The sequence below is a fragment of the Phascolarctos cinereus genome, unplaced genomic scaffold (assembly GCF_003287225.1).
Source record: "Phascolarctos cinereus isolate Bilbo 61053 unplaced genomic scaffold, phaCin_HiC Scaffold_4;HRSCAF=312, whole genome shotgun sequence".
NCBI lineage: Eukaryota > Metazoa > Chordata > Mammalia > Diprotodontia > Phascolarctidae > Phascolarctos > Phascolarctos cinereus.
The window spans coordinates 393,621,644-393,649,322 of record NW_027555847.1 but is presented as its reverse complement, the minus strand read 5'-3'; the positions used below and the strand labels follow the sequence as shown (position 1 = coordinate 393,649,322).

General features: G+C 38.6%; 1 protein-coding gene across 1 annotated transcript in view; it reads right to left on the bottom strand.

Moving 5' to 3' along the window:
* Positions 1 to 5,233: 5,233 nt before the first annotated feature.
* AHRR (aryl hydrocarbon receptor repressor) overlaps positions 5,234 to 27,679 on the bottom strand; it is a 261,892-nt gene continuing 239,446 nt past the window's right edge. Inside the window, exons 9-11 of the mRNA XM_020985671.2 lie at positions 11,219 to 11,280; positions 10,646 to 10,787; positions 5,234 to 8,274 (exon numbers count right to left, since the gene is read on the bottom strand). Of these exons, the coding sequence (XP_020841330.1) occupies positions 7,167 to 8,274; positions 10,646 to 10,787; positions 11,219 to 11,280 (1,312 nt within the window). The 3' untranslated portion in view covers positions 5,234 to 7,166. The remainder of the gene's footprint in view (positions 8,275 to 10,645; positions 10,788 to 11,218; positions 11,281 to 27,679) is intronic.

Here is a 27,679-nt window from a genome sequence, read left to right as displayed (position 1 = left end):
CACTACCTAGTTACCTTAGGGTAAAGTGGGAGGTTCCCGTCATATATTATTTTACATTTTAGTAACTTGGGTGTCACAGTACCCATCCCATATTGGTGTGATTTCCACATGGACAAGTGCTGTGTATTACTTAGACTTTATATATCACCCAGCATAGTGCTCAGAATAGGTGTTAATTGCTTGTTAAATTGAATTTCATTCCTTCCTACTGTAATCTTTCAATGCCTTCCTAGGACACTTGTTACAAGAAGTTGGGTTAAGTAAGATAAACTACAGGGCTGGACTGAAGGATTTGGGGAAGAGTGGCAGTTGGAACAAAAGTAATTTTGAAAATTCAGAAATCATATTGTAGTTTTTATTGCCTGATCAAAGGCTATATAAAAAGGACAGAAGAAGAGGCAAGAAGCTGGTGGTTGTTGTTTGTCCTTCGTTCTCGAAGAGGACTACGGCATTAGGAAGATGATGCCATGACTTACAAATGAATTGGATTTAAGTGAGGCAGGGCTGTGCAAAGTCACCAGCCTCACTCTCTCCTCTGAAGTCATCTGAGTCCAGTGGCAAGACATAAATCAGGATGCCTGGAGATGGGTCCCTAAGAAGCTGGTAGGAACCCAGCAAAATAAGTATTTCTTCACAGCTCCCATATATGTCCTTTCCTTTTCATTCTCCCACTACTTCTACCTCAGTCAAGGATTTTTTCACCTCACTACTAGATGACTAGCTGAACTCTTTGCCTCCACTTTTGCCCTGCAAAGCTACACTATGCACTACAACCAGATTTAATATCTCTGAATAGCAACTTTGTAATATTACTCCTCTGCTAAGAAAACTCCGACTTTCTTTTGTTAACAAAATTGATCTTAATTTCTCAGCTTGCCATTCAAAGAATTCTATACCTGTCTCCACCACCCCCACTGCCTATGGAGATTTTTCTACCACTACTCAGACCTCCTATTTTAGTCAAGTCAGTCTCATTTCTGTCAAAAGCCCCTGGGTTTTTTTTCTTGGGGGGGGGAGGCAGTTGGGATTAAGTGACTTGCCCAGAGTCACACAGCTAGTGAGTGTTACATATCTGAGGCCATATTTGAACTCAGGTCCTCCTGACTCCAGGGCTGGTGCTCTATCCACTGCACCATCTAGCTGCCCCAAAAGTCCCTACTTTTGCTCATGATGTGTCCTCAACCTGGAATGCTTTTCCCTCTCTCTCTGCCTATCCAAATCCTTTAGCCTCCATCTCAAACCCCATGTCCCCTGCCTTGACCACTGCAGACAGCAAATCTACCCTTCCCTGAATACTTACAGCCGATAGCATTTATTTTGATATTTATTCAAATACTGTCATCTATTGTAACTTAGGAGGTGAATAGCCCAAAATCATACAGGTAGAAAACAAAAGAACAAGAATTTAAATCTAGGCTAATTACAAATGCATAGCTCTTTTCCAGTGTAGCACTCCATGTGAATTGTCTAGAATCACCTTCAATTCAATACCAAGTACTCTACCTATAAGAACATAAAGATTTAGGAATTTTATAATATTTATAGGAAATTTACTCACTTAAACTCTGTGGGCAGCTTAGATTCAGATTCCTCTAAGGCTTGGTTTTAACACAAGGTGAAAAGAAGAACTGAGGTGAATATCTAGATGATTCTGTTCAATAATAGGAAAAGGCATGGCATTGGAGTCATACTACCAAGGTTTAAATCCCAGCTCTGGTAGTCACTATTCGTGTAACCCTAGCCAAGTACCTTCAGTCTTTTAGACCAATCCCCTCACTTTGTAAATGATGAAAATAAGTTGGCTAGATATTAAGTAAGTTGCCTGCAATCACACAGGTCAGGGTAATAAGGATCTAGCAACACAAAAGTTCTGCCATTAATCCTTCCATGATGCTGATGCCACATTAATGTAACTCTATATAGAGTAGGAACCATAATGACACTGTAGAGTTTTCAATGAATTTTCACACTCTTTATATCTTTACATATCTTCATATAATACAGACTCACAACTACCCTGTGAGGTTGGTAGGGTAAGTATTATCTCTTTTACAATTAAGAAAACGGGCTCCAAGAGATTAGGTGATTTGTTCAAAGTCAAAATCACCTAGTGACAGTTAGCTAAAGAACCAAGCTCCCTTGACTTCTCACCCCATGCTATTTCTATTCCATTAAGATTACCACTGATCCTGTAAACAGGATTCTCCTTTCCCAGATTACCTGTGAAGTCAAGGTTCTATTGGCAATGACAGCTAAGTTGCATAGAATGATCAGTTTCTTTTTGTTAATTTCAGGATCACAGAACTAGAGAGACCATTTGTGTCTGTGAATTCTTTTTTTAATATCTTGATGACTACATTTCAACAGAATCAATTTTATTTCTAATCTTATGTGATTTTATGCATTTAAAAACATTATTCTGAGGCACTCATAGGTTTCACTTGACTGACAAAGAAGTCCAACACACACACACACACACACACACACACACACACACACACACACAGAGTTAAGAAACCCTGCCCTACTCCAATCTAAATCTGAACAGGAATCATGAGAAGTGGTCATCCATCCTCACTAGAACTCCTGTGATAAAGAAAACACTAACCCCACTGGCAGCCCATTCCATTTTTGAACAATTCCAATTTTCAAGTATTCCCCTACATTGAACTATATTTTGCCTCTCTCCAACTTTAATCCACTATTCCTAGTTCTGCCTTCTAGGGCATAAAATCCTTTCCATATACAGCCCTTCCAAATATCTGAAGATAGCTATCATGTCATCAAGTCTTCTCTCCTCCAGACTAAATACCCCCAGATGCTTCAACATATGGCAAGGTCTCTAGTGCCTTTACTATGCTGGTCCCACCCCTGTGAGTTCCCAGCTCATCAGGGTCTTCAGTGACAGCATTTCTGAAGTTACTACATATGCTATTTAGTACTTTGGGGGTATTTTGGTCTTTCAGTCATTCAACAAACACTTGAAAAGAAACTAAAATGATCTTTTAAAAAATTATTTATATAGTTCCATTTTAGGTAAACATATTAACAAAAGCTTTATTTTACATTGGCATTAAGAATTAAATGCAAATCAGTCTCAGAAATACATTTGAAAGCTTTCTAAAAGCAGTGGAAAATACTACAAAAATGTTACATAATAGTGCACCAGTTTTTTTAAAACATTGAGCAATAAAGTAACAGCCTTTATCACAAAACTTTTCCTTCTAAGAAGAAACTGCTAAAATATAAAATGCACATGTTATTGATCTCCTTTCTTCACCCTATTTCTTCATTACTATTACAATGGATTATAATTCTCTTTTTCAGCCATGTATTGTAAAAGAGATATAAAACAGGAAAAGAAAAACCTGAAATTGGAACCACAGAAAACACATTTCTGAAAAGGGAAATGACCAATTTTTCATCTTCTAGATTCCATTTTCAAAGCTGGGCTGTAGTACAAAGAACAAAGTGCTTACACTGAAAATATCAACTCCCTTGAGAGTGGCTTTTCTCAATGGGCATCTTGTTTGGTTGCTCTAGCCAAGAAAGTTGATTATTACCTAGGCTGCAGAAACATGTGTTTCACTCAACAGCAGAACTTGTTCTGGGGATAAGATTTCAGATGTTTGAAGTATCTTACTGCAGCCTGAATACATGAAATGAATTTTCTGAAAATAGTTCCATTTTTCCCAAAGTACAGCATATTGTTGTTCGTGTCACTCACAAGTATTCCAAAACACGAATAATACTTTGTACTTATGTAGTACTTTCAAGCTTTTCAAAGAGCTGTCTCATCTTTTAGCTCAGAATACGAAACTATCAAGGAAGAGGCTTATGGCCAGGCATTGCAGGGAGAGGAGACTGAGTAGATGAATAAAAACAGTGGCAATCAGAAGCAAAGAGAGGAAAATCTAGGCAATAGGCAAATGTAGGAAATTCAAGTTCAAATACCATTTTAAAAAAAAGTGGTTATGATTAGGACCTATCCAACTAGATTTTCCAAGGATCAGGAACTAGGTTTTGTATGCAAAAGAAGGTGAGACTCACCTTCTTTTTATGATTTTCAGGATTATTGAATCTTAGAGCTGGAAGGACCCTGGAGGACCGCTCAGGCTAAATCATATCAGGAGGGGTAGCTCCCTCACAAATGATCATCTAGCCTTCACTTGAAGCCCCTCTAGTGAAAGGAAAACTACTCCTTCGAGAGGCCTCCTATCCACCCACTGCTCTTATTTTTGTCCCTGGGCGCCACCGTGACTATATTCCAGTCTTGAAATTTGGGGTCTAAAGCTCTCTAAGAGAGACTAATGTATGTTTTGTAACCAAAATACAGACAGTGATGGATTCAGGTCTGGTAAAATTTTCTAAGTAGGTAAAATTTTAAAGTAGAAAAGTCTCTTTTCAACCTCTTCTGTATCCTTTTCCTTTATTCTCTAAATCCTTACATTAGCATCTTCCTTGTGCTTCCCAGGTACCCAACACTCCATGGCTGCCTGTGAAATGGTCTGTGAGATAAAAAGGAAAGTAATATGACACATACATTAAATCAAGATGGCAGGGATTTTCTGTGCTACTCCTCCTAGGCACATTTTCATTTGAAAACACCAAAGGGAGAGGACAAGACTCAACAGAAAGGAGTGAGTTACAAGTGATATTAACTCAAGCAACTGCAGGAGAAATTTACGGTGGAGAGCCTTTCCTCAACACACACTCAAATTATTCTCCCTGCTCTACTTTATCATAAGGTTGGCCTTGGGGACCTGAATCATCAAAACTGAGGGTTGGTGGTAGGAAGATCTGCTAAAAGGCCTTTGGCAAACAAGAGGGTGAATAGCCAAGAGGACTGACAGCTTCTGTTGTCCTACAATCTGGTGCTACTGAAGATGTGAGAAAAGCCCACTATGAACACTAGTAAGAGGGGAAGGAAGCTCTGTCATTTCCTGCATCACTGAGTGAAATTTAATGCTCCCAGTGAAGGGAAAACGGCAGTGTAAAAAGGAGATTGTGGTAGTGGAAAATGTATTGGATTTGGACTACCTGGGTTAAAATCTGGGTTGGACTACGTGATCATTAAGGTCTTTTTAAATTCAAAATCTCTGATCCTATGATCTGGGAATAGGAGAGGGCCAGGGTAGACTTAAGTTTGGCCCAACAGAAGCTACCACACCATAAAAGCTCATGAAGTCAACCTGTGGAACTGATTTAGCAAAAACCAAGGAGAGGCAGAAGATAATTTTTATTTTTAATTATGCAAGAAGATACATTCAGATAAATCAACATCAAAATGGTAGCCAAGCACTAAAATGATCTGAGGAAACAAAAAAATGAATAGAAGCTGATTTGGATTTAATTGGTATTCTAGAGCAATAATTCCCCTGCCCTGGTTTTGAAACTTGCCCCAGTTCCAGTTACTTCAAGGGGTATTATGCAATTCTCAAAATAAAATTAATTATAAAAGTTCTATATGCTCTACACTTTTATGAAGAGGAGATGTTGCAGGCTCAAGAACAGGGTATCACAACTGCATAAAGGCAGGAATTCAGACCCTAACAGACAAGTGAACAAAAGAAATAAAAGATTCTAGAACATCTAGCTCCAGAACTATGATCCCATGATCAATAATATTAAAAAATGAAGACAGGAACACATCACAATTTTTGGGAGGGGCTTTCCTTTCATGTTGAATATTCTCCATCTTTGTTTTTCACATATTAGGCTTACCTACCCTGAACTACTGGGATCCTTGGCATGCACTCTGAACCCTGAGGAGAATCTTTTAGTACTGAAAAATCAGCATACTACCCTATAGATTTCATTAATTTATTCCATCTCTAATGGCCCTTCTTTGGATTAGGATTGGAATCCTAAGGGATTAGGCAACAGATATATACAACACCACTTTGGATACTGTCCAGACCTGTAGTAATTTCATCCATGTAAGAAACTCCTCCCACTGATGCAAATCCACAACCTGTAACTTAGACTCTCACGGAGTTTCCTTGGGGAGTACCAAGACTTAACTAGCTTGCGCAGGGTTGTGTTGGCAGTATGAGTCAGGGGAAAGACTTGAACCCAGGTCTTCCTGACTCTAAGGCTAGCCCTCTATGCACTATGCTGTGCTTCCTGTCCACATTTGTAGCATTCTGTAAAAGATTCTACTGGTAAATGATAAAATTCCATATGTCTATATATATTTCTCCTCAAACTCTATTATGAATAAGAGTAAGAGCACCTCCTTTTTTTCATACCTCTTTATGCTATCCACTAAAAGCCCTTGATGGCTTTCTTGAAGCAACATTTAGTCATGGCTGTCTTACTTTAGTAACACTCCACATCTAGGCTTTCAACAACCAGCCAGGTAGTGGTGACTGCGTATTAAACAGTAAGGGAGTGTTATGCTTCAATACTTTTTCACCTAATGCTGATCCTTCTGCATATCACAAATCACTTCCAGGAATAGAGCTCAAAGTTATTTTTAAATATGGTAAACCGTACTTCAGGGTCTCACCACCCATTTAGTCCTATTTTCCAAGCCTTTTGCTTCTCTTTATGCCCACCTTTTCTTGGTGCTAATTTGGTGTTTATTGCTGCCAGGGGATGGCCAGAGAAAACAAAAGGAAGCAGAATCAGTGAACTCAAAGAAATGTTATTAGGAAAAGGTTGGTGTGGGAAGAGTTCAAATCTATTGCCTAAAAGTATGTCAGTTTTCCATGCTGCCATTGTCCAATTACCATAGATAGCCGAGAGTTAGCATTTTTGTGTGCACATAGAACATGTGAACATGGCTGTGCAGAAGAGATCCAGGTCTCGACTTTTTTAGCACTAGTTCTATACTTTGAAGAAAATACAGATATATATGAATATATTTTGTACTTAAGACCACACAGATTTAAGCATTCTTAACACCTGGCATTCTGATACTAAACAGAGCTGAAGTCGTGCAACACTGCAAAAAAGACCACATTTTAAAAATGGCTTCAAACATAATCTGACAACCTAAATGTGTCATATAAAGGAAATTCACTCTTTGGCAGGCCTCCAAGCTCAGAACAAACATTTCAAGCCAACCCATGAGTTGGAGGGAATACGTTTGAAAATGCTGGACACCACTTTGAAAAAATAGGCACAGCTTTAAAAAAAACCCATTAGAAATGGCTAGGAGACTATTGTAAGAATGTGCATTCTGTAGCTTTATGAGGCATAAGAGTCGATAAGGCATTTTTAGGAAAAATCACTTGCACCCCACTTTGGCTATGACCAGCCCATGGAGGAGAATCCAAAGGTTCACGCTTGATCATCTGAACCATTCCAGGAGCTTTAAAATCACACTGTAGCTTATAAGGCTGATGCTCAGTATGTCCCTTCATATTTGTTGAACTGGGACTGTACAAGTGGTTGTAGTATTCTGTGTCTTGTAGGCCATGCATGCGTTCCAGATAGGCACAGTTTGGTGAGTAAAATGGTGAGATCTCTTTACCGGATCTACTAATGGCTCTGTTGTTGGGATGAGTGCTCACAACACACTGTCCATGGTGAGGGGGATAAGTATAATGCTTGGGATTTTCACAAGGAGACAAGTGCTCGGTGAACTCTGGTTCTGTTTTAAAATGCACCCTGTTAGGGAAACTAATAAGATGTCTCTTGACCACATTGCTTTCCCCTAGCCACACCTGGTTTTGTGAAATGGGGTAGCCATCGATTCCATTATCAGAATCAGAATCATTTTCCATTTTGATGGGTATATCTAATGGTAACATTTGATTGTATAGAGTTTCTGGGGGTATCAATGCACTTTGCAATTTGACATTTTCTGAAGCATAGCTTCCCACAGCAAGATGCTGAAAGCCGGGACAAGACTGGCAATTCTCCATCCCACCTTGATGAGGATGGCAACTGGACGGAGGGTTTAAATGACTTTGATCTCCATTATAGAAAGGTCTAATTATTCGGTTGGGGTAGGCACTTAGGGGTGAATTCATAGCTTGAGAATTGGATGAACTTCTGAAGGGAGAAATACTGTTTGTATTACATGTGTTTTGGACTCCTGGATAGGGCATGCAAGAACTTAGGCCCTCCTCTTGTAAAAAACATTTGTCAGTTTTATTTGGTTCAAACTTCAGTTTTATACCATCCTGATCATGTTTTTCTGCTGTCCAATTCAGATGCTTCATGGGTCCCAATGTTTCAATGGAACAATTATACATTAGTGGTTCTCTTCGCCCTTTCCCACTGGTTGTACTTCCTGACATCTTCAGGTGTTCTTCCTCTTCCCTATTGTTAATAATAAAAAGAAATGAACCATGAGATGATAGAAAAGAATTCTGTTGATGATGTTTATTGTAAAACTGTCTTTAGATGCAGGTCTCAAAAACCAAGCAACAAAGTTTCCTATAACTGTCCCCAATAACAATAAATCAATCAATGGAAGTTTGTCTAGTACCCATTTTGTTCTATGCACTATGGGATTGAAAAGAAATGTAAGATATGGTACTTGCCCACAAAGGACTTATAGTCAAGTTAGGGGAAAGACACCATTTTCTATGACAACCTTTTTTTTCATTCTGAATCTCTGATTTCACTAATGTAGGTAACCCCCAGGAATGGACAATCCCTCTGCAGTGTATCCTGACAACTATTCCATAATTTATATTAGAGAATTTCCTAGTACACTACCTGGGAAGAGTAACCACAGCATTATATACTAATGTAATTAGATGTTAATTGACATACTTTCTTCATACCATACTTCATTAATTTCCCATCTGAAAAGTCACTATGACTCTTTCTCCTAAGGTTAATTTCCTTCTGCTCTGTACATATCATGTATATGCCTATTTATTTATTTGTTGGGTTTTTGCCTTTTTTTGTATCCTCAGTACTTAGCATATCTCCTGCTACCAACTAGAACTTAATAAATACTTGTTGATTGATTCTAGAACAGTTACAAAGTTGGCACTAGTATTTATAATGCCCTGTATGTAGCTGACAAAGTTCTTGTTGAATCACAGATTTTGAAATCAGTTAACAGCAAATGTTTATCCTGACAAATGCTGGAACTAGGTGTGATAACAATTCCCTCATCATAAACAAACGCACATTTTCATAACATCAAACTCACTGAAAATAGCACATTCCAAATGTTGTAAAAAAACATTCTATGTGCTGCTTAAAATGGGTAGTGCTCCCTTTGGGGTCATGTTTGAATGATTCACCAAAAAAGTGAACTGACTGACCACAATGAAAAAATGAGATTAGGTAAGGAAAAGGCATGAGGAGATAATTAAATTTTATAGGCAAACAACGCAGAAAGGCAATTTGAAAATTCTAAGTAGATGGTGTATTAAAGTGTTGAGCCCCGTAGTAATTACAAAAATATCTATTTCAATAATGTAAATAAATGACTTTCCTTTGTATATCTGCATGCAAGTATTTGCATGCTTGTGCATACTGGTTGATAATACATCAATCTAAGACAGAATTAAAATTTCATGATATCGATAAATTAGAAACCAATTCAATACATAAAAATGCACAAAATTTCCAAAATTTGGAAAAGAGAAAAGCAGGCTTAATATTTTAAAAATTAAATTAATTTAATAATTAATTTTAAAAGTGATAGTTTTTAAACAATGATCAGATCACAAAAGAAGAGAGTCATAATGCTAAGTCAAGATGAGAAACAACAGAAATCAGAGTTGGGAGATGTAGGGAAAGCATAACATTTTAGGCTCATAGATTGGAAGAAGGTTATGTGTACAGAGTTTTGGAGGGCCTGTCTACTTCTGCCTCTTAGCTTCCTTCATGACTCAACTCAAGTCTCACAGATCTTTCCCTGAAATTGTGATTTTACTGGTAGGAGGAACTACTGGATATGGAAACTCTAAGGGGCAGTTATTTGACACAGTGGACAGAGCACCGGCCCTGGAGCCAGGAGGACCTGAGTTCAAATTTGGCCTCAGACACATAGGGTTCACTAGCTGTATGACCCTGGGCAAGTCACTTAACCCCGACTGCCTCACCAAAAAAAAAAAAAAAAAAAGAAAACTATCAGTGTAGGTCAATGCTCTCTCTTCAACTGTACAGTCTTAGAGTTGTCTCTTTGAGATGTAAAGTTACTTGGCCAGGGTTAAACAGCCAGCATCCATCAAACTCAGGACTTGAACCCAGATGTTCCTCGCTTTGAGGCCAGCTCTCTAAATTATATTATAACTGCCTTTCTCACACGGAGAAAGCACTTAAATATGCGTTGAACTGAAGGGCCCTGGTTTTTAGCAGCTTGCTTCTTCACAGATTCCTAATGATTACAAATGAATTATGTACAAATGAGTAAATGAAAATGTATTTGTCTTTCGATAAATGCATTTTAATTTCATTCTAGGGAGTTAGTAATAGATGAAGGCAGCAATGAAGGCAAAACTTTTTTGTTAAACAAAAACTCCCTTTGGGAAGTCAAGTGAATTGGTTAATCCTTCTGCCTCTCTCTGACTTAGTCAAACTTGGAGATTACTTATCCATTCATTCATCCATCATTGGGTCTTTGGCTCTGAAATATAAATAAATATATGTATAGCTATCCAGTGCAGAGAAAGCCTACTGAGTCAAGTGTGGATCAGTATACTTAAAGACATCCAAATATACTTACTTTGCCACTGTCTGTGGGTTTAGGAGATAGTCTGAACAACCACTCCTGTAGAGGAGCTGAGCATTGGCTTGTACCCAGACCCAGTGATCATCATTTGCTTGTACTTTGAACACAGAAACACCATTTTCTCCATTATTCTTTACTATAAAAGTTCAGAGGGAAGAAAATGTCATTGCACGCACACTTTTCTTAACATCGCCCTCCCCCCTAGTCTGAGCAATCACAAATAAACTTTAATTTCTAGTACTACTTAACTTCTCAAGCTATTCAGAAATATGAAGGTCAAGACGTGTAGTTGTATTAATTACTTATCCGCTTCAAAGACCAGGAAGGAAGTCTCTCTGCCCCATAGAAACTTAAACAGAACCATTGTCTTTTCATTCTCACCACCATACAAAAAAAAAATTCAGGTCTGTGCAATTATTATCCAATAATAAAAGAAGATTATAGAAAACCATAGAGCAGATATGTGCATGATAAAGGAGTCTTTATGTCTATAAGAAGGGTCAAGTTAAATAATAAAAACATATTTGCTATTTCCTAGAATAACATAAGGATTTGTAAAAATTATACCTCCTTGGAAATGTGCTCTTCCTTGTAGTTCAGATTCACATAGACCAGCAGTAGTTTTTGCTCTGTGAAAAACAGAAAACATTGAAGCATTTTGTTAATAAAGTAAATGTCAAAGCAGAAATTCACAACTAATACAATTAAGAAAAATAGACTAATATAGTCTTTTTTGACTACGTTTTTGGAAGTGATCAAAAAAGCTGCACGATTGGTCATGGACAAAAACGAGTGACCATGATGATCTCATAAGTGGAATGTTCTAACCGAGTCAGCCAAGCTGGATCATGCCATCTCACATAAAGAAGGGTATAGAATAAGAGCGGTAGAATACATACTGCCTTGCACATAGTAGGTCCTTATTTTTAATATATTAGGGAACAGGGGCTGCAATAGTCATTGTCTTGGTCCTAGGGAACCCCCAGGTGAGGAAACCTCCTTTTTCCAATGTAAGTTGGTACCCTCTCTGTAACTTATACTCTTAGATAGTCACCTAAAGCACTGAGTAGGTAGATGTCTTGTCACTTCATCAGTATGTGTCACAGCTGGTGCTGAACCTCGATTTTCCTGGCTTTGTCCACTACCAGACCAAGTCTCCCTAAAATGGCACTGCCATCCTGTACTATCCACTGGATGGCAGTGAAGCTCAACTTTTAGTTTCTTAAGTGGAAGTTTTTTGGAGAATTTCCTTTATTTTGTTTATGAAGTATGGAAAAAAACATGAGGAGGATAATTTCAATTTCTAATTGCAAAAAGCTACAGAGCAAGGACGATAGAAGGTAAGATAAAATCAGTAATAAAAATTTTAAAGACCTTTTATATTAAAATTAGGAATGGGAAGGAAAGTAAAGATGAAAGATGCAAAAAAAAAAGTATTAATTTGCTGAGCACCTTTTTATTAGGGATTTCTTGTTGCTCCTCCTAGCCATATTTCTGCAAAGCAAGTAGACAGAATTAACTCTGCTGTATGGAGAAAGTAGGGAAGGATAAAGGAAGGGGAAAAGTGAGAGTTTGGATTACAAAAGCTTATATGAAAAGCAAAAGACAGGAACAAAAACAAAGAAATAAAAGGGAAAGGATTAAACATTAAAGAATACAAAACAAACATAAAGAGTAAACAGTTGAAAATTAATGACTTATATCTGTACATTATTTGCATAAAATGTGTGTGTGTGTGTATATATATATATATATATATATTATATATTATATACACATATACGTACACCTTCCCCCCCCCCCATCCTTTGGGATTCCATCAATTTGAGGAACTTAGTGTGGACACACTCTCTACCAATGCACATCAACCCATATAAGGCACACTATATGTACACTTTTTTTGCGCACAAGTTTATGCGTACTTTTTGGCATGCTTCCATTTGATCATCACGACAAGCTTCATAGGTTTGGACAGAAAAACGAAATGTTATTAACTAGGTCAGAGAATGGCTAGCCAAAGCAGAAAAAGGACTAGGAAAAATAAGATAAATTGTTTTAATAGATAAAAAATAAAAGGATGATGAAGTATGTTTTTAAAAAGGGAGAGAATGGAGGCAGAAGAAAAGCAGAAGTAAGAAACTTTCTTAGAATCACAAAAAAACCCAATGCTAGGGCTCTTAATATTCTCAGAGAATGACATATGATTGAGGGTTAGTCTCTGTGTTGGTATAATACAACCACTCCATTTTCCTGTGTTATATTGCCATATCTTTTTTTCTCACTTAATAGTATTTTATTTTTTCCAATTACATGTAAAGACGGTTTTCAACATTCACTTTTATAAGATTTTGGGTTCCTAACTTCTCTCCCTCCCTTGCTCCTCTGCCCTGTAACTAAGACAACAAGCAATCTGATATACGTTATACATGTAGAACTGTGTTAAGCATATTTCCACATTAGTCATGCTGTGAAAGAAGAATCAGAACAAAAAGGAAAAACCACAAGAAAGAAAGGAAAAAAAAGTAAAAATATCAAGCTCTGATCTGCATTCAGACTCCACAGTTCTTTCTCTGGAAGTGGATAGCATTTTCCATCATGAGTCTTTTGGAATTATTTTCGATCATTGCATTGCTAAGAAGAGCTAAGTCTATCTTAAATAATCATCACACAATGTTGCTGCTACTCTGTACAACGTTCTCCTGGTTCTTGCTCACTTCATTCAGCATTAGTTCATGTAAGTCTTTTCAGGTTTTTCTGAAATCTGCCTGCTCATCATTTCTTATAGCACAACAGTATTCTATTACATCCGTATACCACAACTTGTTCAGCCATTCCCTAACTGATGGGCATCCCCTCAATTTCCAATTCTTGGCCACCACAAAAAGAGCCGCTATCAATATTTTTGTACATGGGGGTCCTTTTCCCTCTTTTTGGATCTCTTTGGGATGCAGACCTTGTAGCAGTATTGCTGGATCAAAGGGTATTCACAGTTTGGTTGCCCTTTGGACATCTCCAGAATGGTTGGATCAGTTCACAACACCACCAATCTTCCCACATCTTCTCCAACATTTATCATTCTCCTTTTCTGTCATATTATCCATTCTGATAGGTGTAAGGTGGTACCTCAGAGTTGTTTTGATTTGCATTTCTCTAATCAGTAGTGATTCAGAGCATTTTTATATGACTAGAAATAGCTTTAATTTCATCTGAAGAACTTAATTTGATTTCTTCATCTATTCATATCCTTTGACCATTTTATCAATTGGGAAATGATTTGTATTCTTATAAATTTGACTCAGTTCTCTATGTATTTTAGAAATGAGGCCTTTATCAGAGACACTGGCTATAAAAATTGTTACCCAGCTTTCTTTCTAATCTTGGTTGCATTGGTTTTGTTTGTGCAAAACTTTTCAATTTAATGTAATCAAAATTATCCATTTTATATTTCATAACATTCTCTATCTCTTGCTTTGTCATAAATTCTTCCCTTCTCCATATGTCTGACAGGTAAACTATTCCTTGCAAATTATCTCATGGTATCACTCTATATGTCTAAATCATGTACCCATTTTGACCTTATCTTGATATATGGTATGAGATATTGATTTATTTCTAGTTTCTGCCATACTATTTTTCAGTTTTCCCAGGAGTTCTTGTCAAATAATGTATCTAGCTTATCCAAGAAGCTGGAGTCTTTGGGTTTATCAAACAGTAGAGTACTATAGTCATTGACTACTGTGTGCTGTGTATCTAACCTATTCCACTGATCCACCACTCTATTTCTTGGTCAGTACCAAACAGTTTTGATGATTGCTACTTCATAATAGTTTTAGATCTGGTATGGCTAGGCCACCTTCCTTTACATTTTTTCCCCATTAATTCCCTTGACATTCTTGACCTTTTGTTCTTCCAGATGAATTTTGTTAATATTTTTCCAGCTCCACAAAATAATTTTTTGTAGTTTGATTGGTATGGCACCAAGTAATTAAATTAATTTAGGCAGAATTGTAATTTTTATTATATTAGCTGATGAGCAATTGATATTTTTCCAATTATTTAGATATGACTCCATTTGTATAAAAAGTGTTTTGTAATTGTGTTCAATTCTTGGGTTGGTCTTGGCAGGTAGACTCCCAAATATTTTATATTGTCTAAGGTTACTTTAAATGGAATTTCTCTTTCTATCTCTAAATGCTGAGCTTTGTTGCTAACATAGAGAAATGCCGATGATTTATGTGAGTTTATTTCATATCCTGAAACTTTGATAAAATTATTATTTCAAGTAGTTTTTAGTTGATTTTCTAGGATTCTCTAAGTATACCATTATATCACCTGCAAAGAATGATAGCTTTGTTTCTTATTGCTTATTCTAATTCCTTCAATTTCTTTTTCTTCTTTTATTGCTAAAGCTAATACTTCTAATACAATATTGAATAACAGTGGTGATAATGGGCATCCCTGTCTCACCCCTGATGTTATTGGAAATGTTTCTAGCTTATCCCCATTATGCCTGGTGACAGTTTAGATAGATACTACTTATCATTTTAAAGAAAGCTCCATTTATTCCTATGCTCTCTAGTGTTTTTTAAAATAGAAATGAGTGCTATATTTTGTCAAAACCTTTTTCTGTATCTATTGAGGTAATCATATGATTTCTGTTAGTTTTGTTACTGATATGGTCAATTATGGTGATAATTTTCCTAATACTGAAGCAGTCCTATATTCTTGGTATAAATCCCACCTGGTCATAGTGCATTATCTTCACGATAAATTGATATAATCTCTTTGCTAATAGTTTATTTAAAATTTTAACATCAATATTCATTAGGTACATTAGTCTATAATTTTCTTTCTCTGTTTTGGCTCTTCTTCATTTAGGTATCAGCAACATATGTGTGTCATAAAATGAATTTAGTGGGACTCCTTTGTCTATTTTTCCAAATAGTTTATATAGTGTTGGAACTTGTTCATTAAATGTTTGGTAGAATTCACTTGGTAAATCCATCTGGCCCTGTATATTTTTTCTTAGGGAGTTCATTGATGGCTTATTCAATTTCTTTTTCTAAAATGGGGTTAAGTATTTTATTTCCTCTTCTGTTATCTGGGCAATTTATATTTTTGCAAATATTCACCCATTTCCCTAGACTGTCAGATTTATTGGCATGAAGTTGGCCAAAATAACTCTTAATTATTGCTCTAATTTCCTCATTGGTGGCGAATTCATCACCATCAACAATTTCATTTTTGATACTGGTTATTTGGTTTTCTTCTTTCTTTTTTAATCAAATTAACCAAAGGTTCATCTATTTTATTGGGTCATTCATAAAACCAGCTCTTAGTTTTATTTATTAGTTCAATAGTTTTCTTACTTTCGATTTTATTAATCTCTCTTTTGTTTTTCATAATTTCAAATTTGGTATTTGAGGATTTTTAATTTGTTATTTTTCTAGCTTTTTTATTTGAATGCCCAATTCACTGATCTCCTCTTTCTCTATTTTATCCATGTAAGCATTCAGAGATAGAAAATTTCCCCCAAGAACTGCTTTGGCTGCCTCCTATAAATTTTAGTATGTTGTCTCATTGTCATTCTCTTTGATGAAATTGGTTGTTTCTATGATTTGTTGTTTGACCCATTCATTTCCTAGGATTAGATTATTTTGTTTCCAATTAATTTTTAATCTTTCTATGGCCCTTTATTATATATAATGTTGAATGCATCATGATCTGAAAAGGATACATTTAATATTTCTGCCTTTCTGCACTTGATTATGAGGTTTTTATGCCCTACTACATGGTCAGTTTTTGTGCAGGTGCCATGTGCCACTGAGAAAAAGGTATATTCCCTTCTATCCCTATTCAATTTTCTCCAGAGGTCGATTATATCTAACTTTTCCAAAATTCTATTTACCTCCTTAACTTCTTTCTTGTTTATTTTATGGTTAAATGTATCTAGTTCTGAGAAGGGAAGATTGAGGTCCCCTACTAGTAGAGTTTTGCTATTTCTTCCTAACTTACTTAACTTCTCTAAGAATTTGTATGCTATTCCATTTGGCACATATATGTTTAGTAATGACATTACTTCATTACTGATACATCTGTGGTACCTTTAGCAAGATGTAGTTTCTTTCCTTGTCTTTTTAATTTGATCTATTTTTATTTTTGTTTTGTCTGAGATCAGGATTGCTACCTTGCTTTTTTTTTTTTACTTCAGCTGAAGTATAATATATTCTGCTCCAGCCTTTTACCTTTACTCTGTGTTTATCTCTCTGCTTCAAATGTGTTTCTTGTAAACAACATATTTTAGGATTCTGGATTCTAATCCACTCTGCTATCATCTTCTGTTTTATTAATTCCATTCATATTCACAGTTATGATTACTGTGTATTTCCCTCTATTCTATTTTTCCTCACCAATATTTTGTTTCTGACCACTGCCTCTCTCAATCTGCTCTCCCTTGTATCAGGCCCCCTTTTTTCTTTCTCCTTTCCCCTCCTAATTCCCTATAGGATAAGATATGGTTCTATAACCCACTGAGTGTGTACGTTATTCCCTCTTTGAGCCGAATCCAATGAAAGGTTCAAACAATGCTCACCTCCTCCCTTCTTTCCCTCTACTGTAATAAGTCTTTTGTGCCTCTTCATGTAATGTAATATACCCTATTTTGCCTCCCCATTTCCTCTTCTCCCAGTACAATCCTTTTTATAATCTCCTAATTTTTTTAATACCATCACACCAAAGTCAATTTATACCCTCACCCTCTATCTATGCATACTCCTTCTAACTGCCCTAATAGAGATACAGTTCTCAAGAGTTAACAATTATCATCTTCCTATGCAGGGATGTAAACAGTTTAGCCTTACTGAATAACATGTTTTTCCTTCCTGTTAACTTTACGCTCCTCTTGAGTCCTGTGTTTGAAGAATGAATTTTTTTGTTCAGCTCTGGTCTTTTCATAAGAAAAGTTTGAGGGCAGCTAGGTGGTGCAGTGGATAGAGCTCCAGCCTTGAAGTCAGGCGGACCTGAGTTCAAATCCGACCTCAACACTTGACACTTACTAGCTGTGTGACCCTGGGCAAGTCACTTAACCCCAACTGCCTCACTAAAAAAGCCAAAAAAAAAAAAAAAGAAAAAAGAAAAGTTTGAAAGTCCCCAATTTCATTGCATGCCCATCTTTTCCCCTGAAAGATTATGCTCAATTTTGCTGGGTAGTTGATTTGTGGTTGTAATCTAAGCTGTTTTACCCTCTGGAATATCATATTCCAAGTCCTCTGATCCTTTAATGTAGAAACTGCTAAATCCTGTATAATCCTGACTGTGGCTCCTTGATATTTGAATTGTTTCTTTCTGGCTGCTTGCAGTATTTTCTCCTTGACCTGATAATTCTGGAATTTGACTATAATATTCCTTGGAGTTTTCCTTTCAATGACTACCCTCTGCTTCTAGGATATCAGGACAGTTTCCCTTGATAATTTCTTGAAAGATGCTGTCTAGGCTCTTTGTTTTTTATCATTATGGCTTTCAGGTAGTCCAATATTTCTTAAATTATCTCTCCTGGATCTATTTTCCAGGTCAGCTGTTTCTCCAATGAAGTATTTCACATTTTCTTCTATTTTTCCATCCTTTTGATTTTGTTGGACTGAGTCTTGATGTCTCATAGTCATTAGCTTACACTCGCCCAATTCTAATTTTTAAGGAATTTTTTTCTTCAGTCCATTTGTGTCTTCCTTTTCCAAGCTGTTGACTCTCTCTTGCATAACTCTCACTTCTTTTCTCAATTTTTCTTCTACCTCTCTTATTTGATTTTAAAAGTCCCTTTTGAGGTCTTCCAAGACGGCTTTCGCATGTAGGCATTCTGACATTGTTGTCCTCTTCTGAGTCTGTTTTGATCTTCCCCATCACCATAGCAGCTTTCTATGGTCTGGGCTCTTTGCTGATTTGTACTCATTTTTAGCCTATTTTGTGACTAAATTTGAAGTTGAGCTCTGCTCCTGGGGCACAGGAGGCACTGTCCCAAGCTTCTTGTGCTGGGGCCAGGGGCCTGGTCACTGGCTTTTAGTGCCAGGGCCTCAGGTGCTGGCAACTTGCCCACTGCACTGAGGGAGCCTGGCCTACCTGTTGTGCTGGCAGGTTCTGGGGCTGGAGGCCTCACAGCTGGCCTACTGTGCCACTAGCCTGCTGAGCAAGGACTGAGAGGCATCAGTTGCTGACCTGTGCTGTGGCGGGCCTTTCACTGGCTTGCCCAGACGCCACCTGTGCTGGGCTGCGCTCTACTTTTACCCAAGTGAGACAGATCTTTCTTGAAGTCTTCTAAGTTATCTTAAGCTGGAAAACTGTTTCACTTCTTTTTGTAGGTTCTGTCACTCCAGAACAGAATCTATTTAGAAGCTTAATTTAGCGTTGTTTCCAAGGGAAACTGGGGAGAGCTCAGGCAACTTCCTGGCTTTTCTCCACCATCTTGACTCTGCCTTCTATATTGCTATATCTTGTAGTAAAACTAACCAATGACAGTATGGGCTCTGTTCTAAGACATCTTTGCATTCTTGAGTTCATTCCCTGAGAGTCCCAGAACTGGAAGGTCACTCGTAAAACAGAGGTAGAGGGGAAAAACCTGACAGTGCTGACAAAAGCTCAACACTTTGGAAGATATTAACACCCTCTGAGAACTGTCCTTCCAGGCTTAATATGGCAGGACATGGCCTTGACAACGCCCGCCCCCCCCAATCTTGTACATACAGCGTCAGCAATATCAAGGAAGATGGCCAGAAAGAACTGGAAATTGAGGGGATGCCTATCAACAGGGGAATGGCTGAACAAGTTGTGGTATATGACTGTGATAGAATACTATTGTGCTACAAGAAATGATGAGCAATATGGTTTCAGAAAAACCTGGGAAGTCTTATATGACCTGATGCAACGTGAAGTAAGCAGAAGCAGGAGAACATTGTACACAGTAACAGCAATGTTATAACGATGATCAACTGTAAGAGACTTAGTGGCTCTAATCAATACAATGATCCAAGACAATTCCAAACGACCCATGACAAAAAAATTTTTTTCTATCCCTAGAGAGAGAACTGAGGAACTCTGAGGGCAGATAGAAGCATGCTTTTTTCATTTTCTTGATTTTTCTTGCTTGTATTTTTGCAACATCACTAATATGGAAATGTGCTTTGCATAACTTTACATGTATAATTGATATCATATTGCTTGTCTTCCCAATGGCTGGGAGGGAGGCTAGAGAGCAAAGAATTTGGAATGTGAATTTTAAAAAGTATACTTAAAAATAAATAAAATCTTAACGAGGAGGAGGGGCAGAGAAAGATGTCCGGATTCACCTGGGCATATAAATCTAAAAGACAACGTCAGGAGGTTTCCAAGCTACATTTCTCAAGAGTCAAGGTACAATAAATGCAGATGCACTTGAATGGGGTGAGCTGCCTTGAAGGCAAAAAACCAAATAATCACCAAGGCTTTTTCTCTGGTTATTGGTTTCAGATCCTCCCAAGTTTCCAAATTAGTGGTTTTGGAAAATATTTTATGGAGGAAGGAGAGCTAATAATGCAAACAGAAACTTACTGGGATGAGAACTGAGGAACTGGAAAGCTACTAAGGAAAAAACTCAGAAGAACATGCTGAAGAAACTAGAAATCCAACACAGAGACTCTGACTCATCTGTTGAATCATATTAGCGAAGAGGCTAATGGGGTTAGGATTTATGGTGGGAATATTTGTATTAGCTCATATTTACATAGCAAACCATGATTTAGAAGTTGTTGGGGGGTTTTTGTTTTTTCTCACAACAACCCTCTGTGAGACACGTATTGGCTGTATGAGACTGTACAAGTCTCAGCACCCTCAGTTATCTCAGATTAGAAACTGCAGAGAAGAGGTAGAGGCAGAGACAGAGGTAGAGGGAGTGTCCTCACCTGGATGGTTCCCATGCCCATGAAATCACAGGTATAGGCCCTTCCTACAGAACGTTAAAGCTGGAAAGAACCTCAGAGTCCCACAGTCCAATCCTCTCGCTTTACAGATGGGAAAACTAAGGCATAGACAGGCAAAACAACTTGTCCAAGGTCACAAAGCTAATTAGTGGTAGGGCCAGGGCTAGAACTCCAACTTCCTTACTCTTAGCCTAATCTTCTTTCTACTTACTATTCCTGTTACTTTAAGTAGAACAAGTATCACTAAAGAAAAATACCTGTCCAGTGACACTGTGTTGCAAACATGAACTACCTGTGCCTATAAACTTTCCAAAGTGAATATTTAAAAGCTGAAAAATAGCTTAGGATGCCTGACTGGGAGAAATGGCCTGTGGAATACAGAAAGCGAAAATGTACTCAGAACAGAGGTAGAGCAGCTCAGAAGATGTTCCTGATTTTTAAGTTGGGTATCAGGAGCCGGACCTTCCATAGTCTGTATTCAAGTGAGCCAAATTTCCTAGAGATCCTTCAGAGCCAGCACTTTGGTTGCCTTGGATTATACTGCCATACAACACATATAAGGAGTGACTTCAGGTGGTGGCCATTCTCTTTGACCAGGGGTGGGGAACCTGTGGACTTAAGGCCACATGTGTTCCTTAAGAAGTCTGGATTCAGTCAAAGGGCTGCACTTGAGGTCCTAGAGGGCCACTTGTGGCCTCCAGGCCATATGTTCCCTACTCCCATCCTTGACCATTCCTTACCATCAGAATAAAACTCACTGTTTTACAACAGGGGCACTGACTTATATTTGTGCTTTAAGAAGTGCTTTCCTCAACCAAACCACTTTTTTTTAAGCAGATGATACGATGAATTACTCAGACAATTTGAAAATTAATTGAAATGAGAACTTCAGCAAAATTGCAGAATATAAAATGAAGCCGCATAAATCATTAGCATTCGGAACCAAATACAGCAGGAAGATAGAGAAAAAGAAATTCCACTTAAAATACCGATAAAATGTGGAAAACATTTGGGAGTAGAGCTACCAAGATACAACCTCGAACTCTATGAATAAAAGGGACACGGCTCAATAGTGGGAGAAGCACTTTCCTCACAATGGCCCAGTAAGGCTGTTACTACAAATTTTATTCCTATTTTTGTAGACAAAGAAATTAAGACTCAAGAGGGTTTAACTGACTTGCCCACAGTCACAATGGCTGGTAAGCTGTGGAGGTGGGACTTGACCCTGGGTTTTCAGGTTCTAAACTATGTGCTTTGTCATTTCCACTGTATATTTTAAGGGGAAAGTATGTGTGTATATTACATGCGTATATGTACACATCTACACAGAGCTAGTTTATATATACACATGTATATCTTTTTATGTGAATATATACATACACACGTATATGCTTGTATATTGTATACCTATTTATATATACACGTGTTTATATATGTACTTACATATGTTTATAGATACACATTATGCATATACACATTCATATATATTTATATACATAAAATAGAATAATCAATCTCTCCTTGTATGGTGGGGCTAGAAGACCTAATGATAAAATTAGGTAAAATGAACTTACCAACCCCTTTGAGCTCCTCAGGTCCACGTTCTAAACTCAACCTGGATTTTTCCTAACCTTTAATTTATAAATCTGGGGGCTGCAGAAGATATTAAGGTAGATTTTCCGGATCAAAGAACCAGCGTTCATAGTTTAACGCTTTTTTGTTATTGTTGTTCTGGACTTGTAATTTAATTTCGTATAGGGAACTCCCGGTGTGGAAGCTCCCTCTACCTAAGCAGATCAGCCTGCCCCAGGCTGTAAGAGGTTAAGTGTCGTATCCACAGGTTCATGTAATTAGTGTAGGTCAAAAACATGATTTGAACTCAATTCTTCTTGACTTGTTAGGCCTGCCTAGCTACTACCCTGTGCTGTCTCTGTTTGAAAATGCTATAAGGAAATCCATGTGAAGGAAAAGAAATGAGGGGCTGAGAGATGAAGAAAACCTTCTTGTAAACTGCAGCTGCAAGAGGTAAGAAGAAAGTGTTTGGCCCAATATGCTTTAGAGTTCCGGATTCATAACTAGCATAAAAAGCATGAGCCAAACCTCAAATATGTCTGGGCTCATCCCGACTCACTTTTTACCTCTCTACATAGTTGGAAAATGCTACTTAGATGAATAAGCACTATATTTCAAATATCAGCCAGGAAATACTTGTCTATATAGTGCAGAATTAACCCACAACCATTTAATTTATGGATGTGAATAAGTTTTTTTTTAAAGAAAAAATTGAGGCCACTCTGTGTGAGCTTCCTCCTTTCCCTTCTTCCTCACCTCCCATCACTGACAGAACCTTCTGCCACTGTCTTCTCCTCCACCCCTATCTCACATGATGAAATGGCTACACTCCTTACCAAGGCTCACCCCTCCACTTGTCCAAGAGATCCTATTCCATCCGACCTCCTCCAACAGACCTCTTCCTCTGTCATCCCCACTCTTTCACTTATCTTCAATCTTTCCCTGTCTACTGGTTCATTTCCTACTGCCTACAAACATGCCCATGACTCTTGTCATCCTGAAGAAAATCATCCCTGTTAATCACATCCCTTATGCCTTTTGCAGATAATCTCCTCAAAAAGGCCATCCACAACTGGGACCTCCACTTTCTCTTCTCAGCCCTTCACAATCTAGCTTCTAACTTCATCCTTCCACTGAAAAACTGCTCCCTCCACTTATTAATGATCTTCTAGTTGCCGAATCCAATGGCCTTTTCTCAGTCTTCATTTTCCTTGACCTCTCTGCAGGCTAACACTGTCAATCACTCTCTCCTCGATATTCTCTTCTCTCTAGGTTTTCAGGACACCACTCTCTCCTGGCTCTCCTCCTCCCTACCTGACTGCGCCTCTTCTGTCTCCTTTGCTGGATCCTCAGGGTTTTGTCCTGGGTTTTCTTCTCTTCTCCTCCTACACTACTTCACTCACTGATCTCATCAGCTTTCATCTCATGCTGATGATTCTCAAACCTACCATCTGTCCCCAAGCTCTCTGCTGACTTCCAATCTCACGTCTCCAATTGCCTTTCAGACATCTCAAATGGATGTCCAGTAGACACTGTAAACTCAGTAATCCAAAACAGTACTTGTTATCTTTTCCCTTAAACACTTGCTCCTATTACAACAGAGGGCAACACCAACCTTCCAATCCTCAGGCTCTCCTCCTAGGAGTCACCCTGGATGCTTCACCCTCTCTTACTCCCCATATCCCAGCTGTTGCCACAGCTCATCAATTTCACCTCTTCAACATCTGAATAGCCCCCTTCTCTGCTCTGACACTGCCACCCCTCTGGTGCAGGCCCTATCACCTGGCACCTGGATTACTGGTATAGATGTGATGGGTCTGTCTACCTCAAGTCCCTCTCCACTCCAGCCCATCCTCCATTCAGTCCCCAAAGTGATTTTCCTAAACTCCATTGTCTCCCTATTGCCTCCAGGAGCAAATACAAAAATGCTGTTTGGTATTCAAAGCCCTTCATAACATAGTCTCCTCTGACCTTTCCAGTCTTCTTACCCCTTACTCCCCAATATGTACTCTTCATTACAATGACACTGGCCTCCTGGCTGTTCCATGAACAAAACAACCCCTTTCTCAGCTCTGGGCATTCTCTCTGGCTGCCCCACATGTCTAGAACGTCCCCCCTCCTCTGCTCCTTCAACTGACCTCCCTGGCTTCCTTTAAGTCCCAACCAACATCCCACCTTGTGCAGAAAGTCTTCTCCAACACCTCTTAACTCCAGTGCTTTCCCTCTATTAATTATTTCCCATTTATCTTGTATATAGCATGCGCACATGCGTGTGTGTGTGTGGGGGGGGTGTGTATGTATGTATTATTTGTATGATGTTTCCCTCATTAGATGTAAGTTCCTTGAAGGCAGACCTTTTTTTGCTTCTTTTTACATAGTTGGTGCTTAATATTTATTGATCGATTGATTAAAAGAGTCTATTTGAATTAATAAAAATTATTTGAAAATGGCTGTGAGAAATTAATTCACATGGAGTGTTACTGACTACAAAGACAGCCACGTATAGTTAGAAAAATTTTCCTGGGGCAGTATTCAGCAATCACTGGGGTCACAGATTCCATGGAGCCTGAAAATTCTGTATCAGCCCCTCTACATTAATCAATATGCCATAAACACATTTATCAGTGTCAGAATTTGATGGCAAGCCCTACCCTTATGGGTGGTGAGGATATGCTGTTAATGTGTAATATTTACTTCAGAATGTTTTCTGATTGTTTCTAATTACTGCAAGCTGGTAAACTGCACCCTGGGGAGGGGATTCAGGGGATGTTGGCCATATGAAGTATGATGACGGTAGGGAAGTGGTTGGACTCAACAACATGACAAGAGGGGCAGGTGTTCAACTGCCTATTAATCCTAAGGGAAATCTGCCCTCTCAGCTTCCCACTCTAGGGGTGGGACATTTAGAAAGGATGGGGGAAAAAAAAGAGATGGCAGGTCTTCTGTTGGAAGAAGCATGTAATTAAAGCAGGGTTAGCCAAGTAGCCAGGGAGGCCTATTCTCAGGTTCTAAGCCACATGGCTGATTCTAGTCTGTGGCACTAAGGAGGGCTAGGAGCTAACCTGGTCAAGGGCAGCCACTACTTTCTGGCCAGGTGAATATGGCTTAAAGCAGATCAACCAGAAAGAAGGAAGAGACAAGTGGGGAGAAGGAGAGAAGAGGAGGGAAGAAAGATTACAGGAGAGAGGAAGAGGAGGAAGAAAATGAAGAGAGGGAGAAAAGGGGGAGAGAGAGAGGGAGAGAAGAAAAGGGAAAAAGGAAGAGGGAGGGAGAAGGGGGCAGGCAGAGTGGGCAGCAGAATAGGAACGCTTAAGCACTGAGATTTTCAGATGTGAGGTGAGGGAATTAAAGGCACAAAAACACTGGGAGGAGATAACATGGAAGGCCAGAGCAGGAAGAGCCTTTTCTGTCTTAGGAAGGAAAAGGAAGAACTTTTCCAGGCCACGGCCAACTAGTTGTGGGTGAGGGAGGCACAGACCTGAATTTCATGAAGGAAAATAGAAGTGGAGGGATTGTACCATACAGGTACCAAGGTCCCGGGTTCCCCAATGCAGACTTGTGTGGTAAAAGAAAGATTCTAGAAGGTGGAGAAATCAATAACCTCATCAAACCACATCTACCAACTAGGGAAAAATCAGATTTAAAAAGAGAATAAAGAGATATAGAAGAAAAGGCTTGAGTCATTGGTAGGAAACAGCCTTTAACACAGTACTGCACACTTAATAATAACGAACAGGCACTTAATAAATATTTATTGCCTAACTGGAGCTTTGTTCTGAACTACTTACATTTCAAATTTTAACAATTTGGTTTTTTGCTTGTTTGTTTGTTTTGGTGAAGCAATTGGGGTTAAGTGACTTGCCCAGAGTCACACAGCTAGTGAGTGTCGTGTGTCTGAGTCCGGATTTGAATTCAGGTCCTCCTGACTCCAGGGCTGGTGCTCCATCTACTGCACCACTTACCTACCCCAACAATTTGGTTCTTCAACAGATATAAATAACTAGCTTTGCATCCAGTTAAGAAGAATAATTAGCTAGAACAGATATACCCATCTGTTTACCACTGTAGTAATTCCCTTTCTGGCTCGAATGAATTCATGCAAAGTTGATTTTAGGCTGCATTTTGTGCTGCTTGCCCCGAGAACCAAAGTTGCTAGTGCTCTAGTGACATACGGCAACCACATACCTAAACTCTAAATATGGAAGACAGCAAGATGCTGTTGAAAGAGTACCGACTCCAGTCAGAGCACCTAATTCAAATCCTGCCCTCATGTTTACCACCTGTGTGATCTTGGGCAAGTCACATAAGCTCTCTTGTCCTCAGTTTTCTCATAGGTGTAATGAGAGGGTTGGGCTAAATTGTCATTGACATCCTTTCCAGTTTTTAATCTATGAGTCTATCATTTTAGTTTGCTATAATTATTTGTTTTCTCATTTATGTTAAATCTTTGGCCAGTAAAAAAAAAATTCTTTTGATCCTCTCCTATCTCAAGTTTCTGGTTAGAAGAAGGCAGAAGTAGGTACACCATGCGAGAGAGATGCTTCATTCTGCAGTGTGGGGTTCATCTCATTACTCTAGTCTGTTTCACCCTCATTTGAGGTCCCCTATTATCAGGTCAAGAGAACATAAGCATCTGCCTACCCATAGCAAACATGGATAGAGAGCTTCCTTACCCCTACTGATTTCCTTTAGAACTAAACACAAATGGGACTTGAAGAAAGATATAGAGTACAGCTGATTTCTTTAATCACTACCTCGTTCCCATTAGGTCCCCCTCTAGAAATTCTTTTTTTGGGGGAGGGGTAATCAGGGTCACACAGCTAGTAAGTGTCTAAGGCTGGATCTGAACTCAGGTCCTTCTGTCTCCAAGGCCAGTGCTCTATCCATTGTGCCATCCAGCTGCCCCTAGGAATTCTTTAAGGCCTGCGTCCTGTGGGCATCTGGCTACTTCCATGACTAGTAAGGAATCCTGAAAAGGCTTGGAGGAAATAAGAGGCTGTAACTAGTTCTACTCATTTTAATAGAAAAAATTCTCCCTAGAATGAGTGTGGGGTTGATGAAACTGGGAATGCAAAGCCCAGTGCTTTCCCTCTGTAACTGTTTCCTCACAGCCATTTCAAGCTGCAGGGTTAAAAGTGCATTTAGCTTTTTGACTCAACTCCCCAAATTTGTAAACTCCCACTTAACGGTGAAAGCTTAGTCAAAATTCAATTTGGATTTAGAACCTTCAGGAAGACAGCCCAGAGACAGACTCAGAAGGGCCTAAGTCCTCCAATGGGTTCGTAGCCATTCAGTTTGGCAGACACAGGCCTCTTGTCTGAAGCTCCAGCTTCCTCCAAGGATACATTCTACACCAACATCCTGGGAAGATTACTACCATGCCAGCTGTTCTCCCTGGGCCAGGAAGGTAATGTTATTGCTTTTCTAAGCACTGAGGTTCACAGAAGGCAGGCAGGGGTCACACTGGACAGCAGGCTAGAATTAGAATCAGGAAGACCCAAGTTCAAAACTT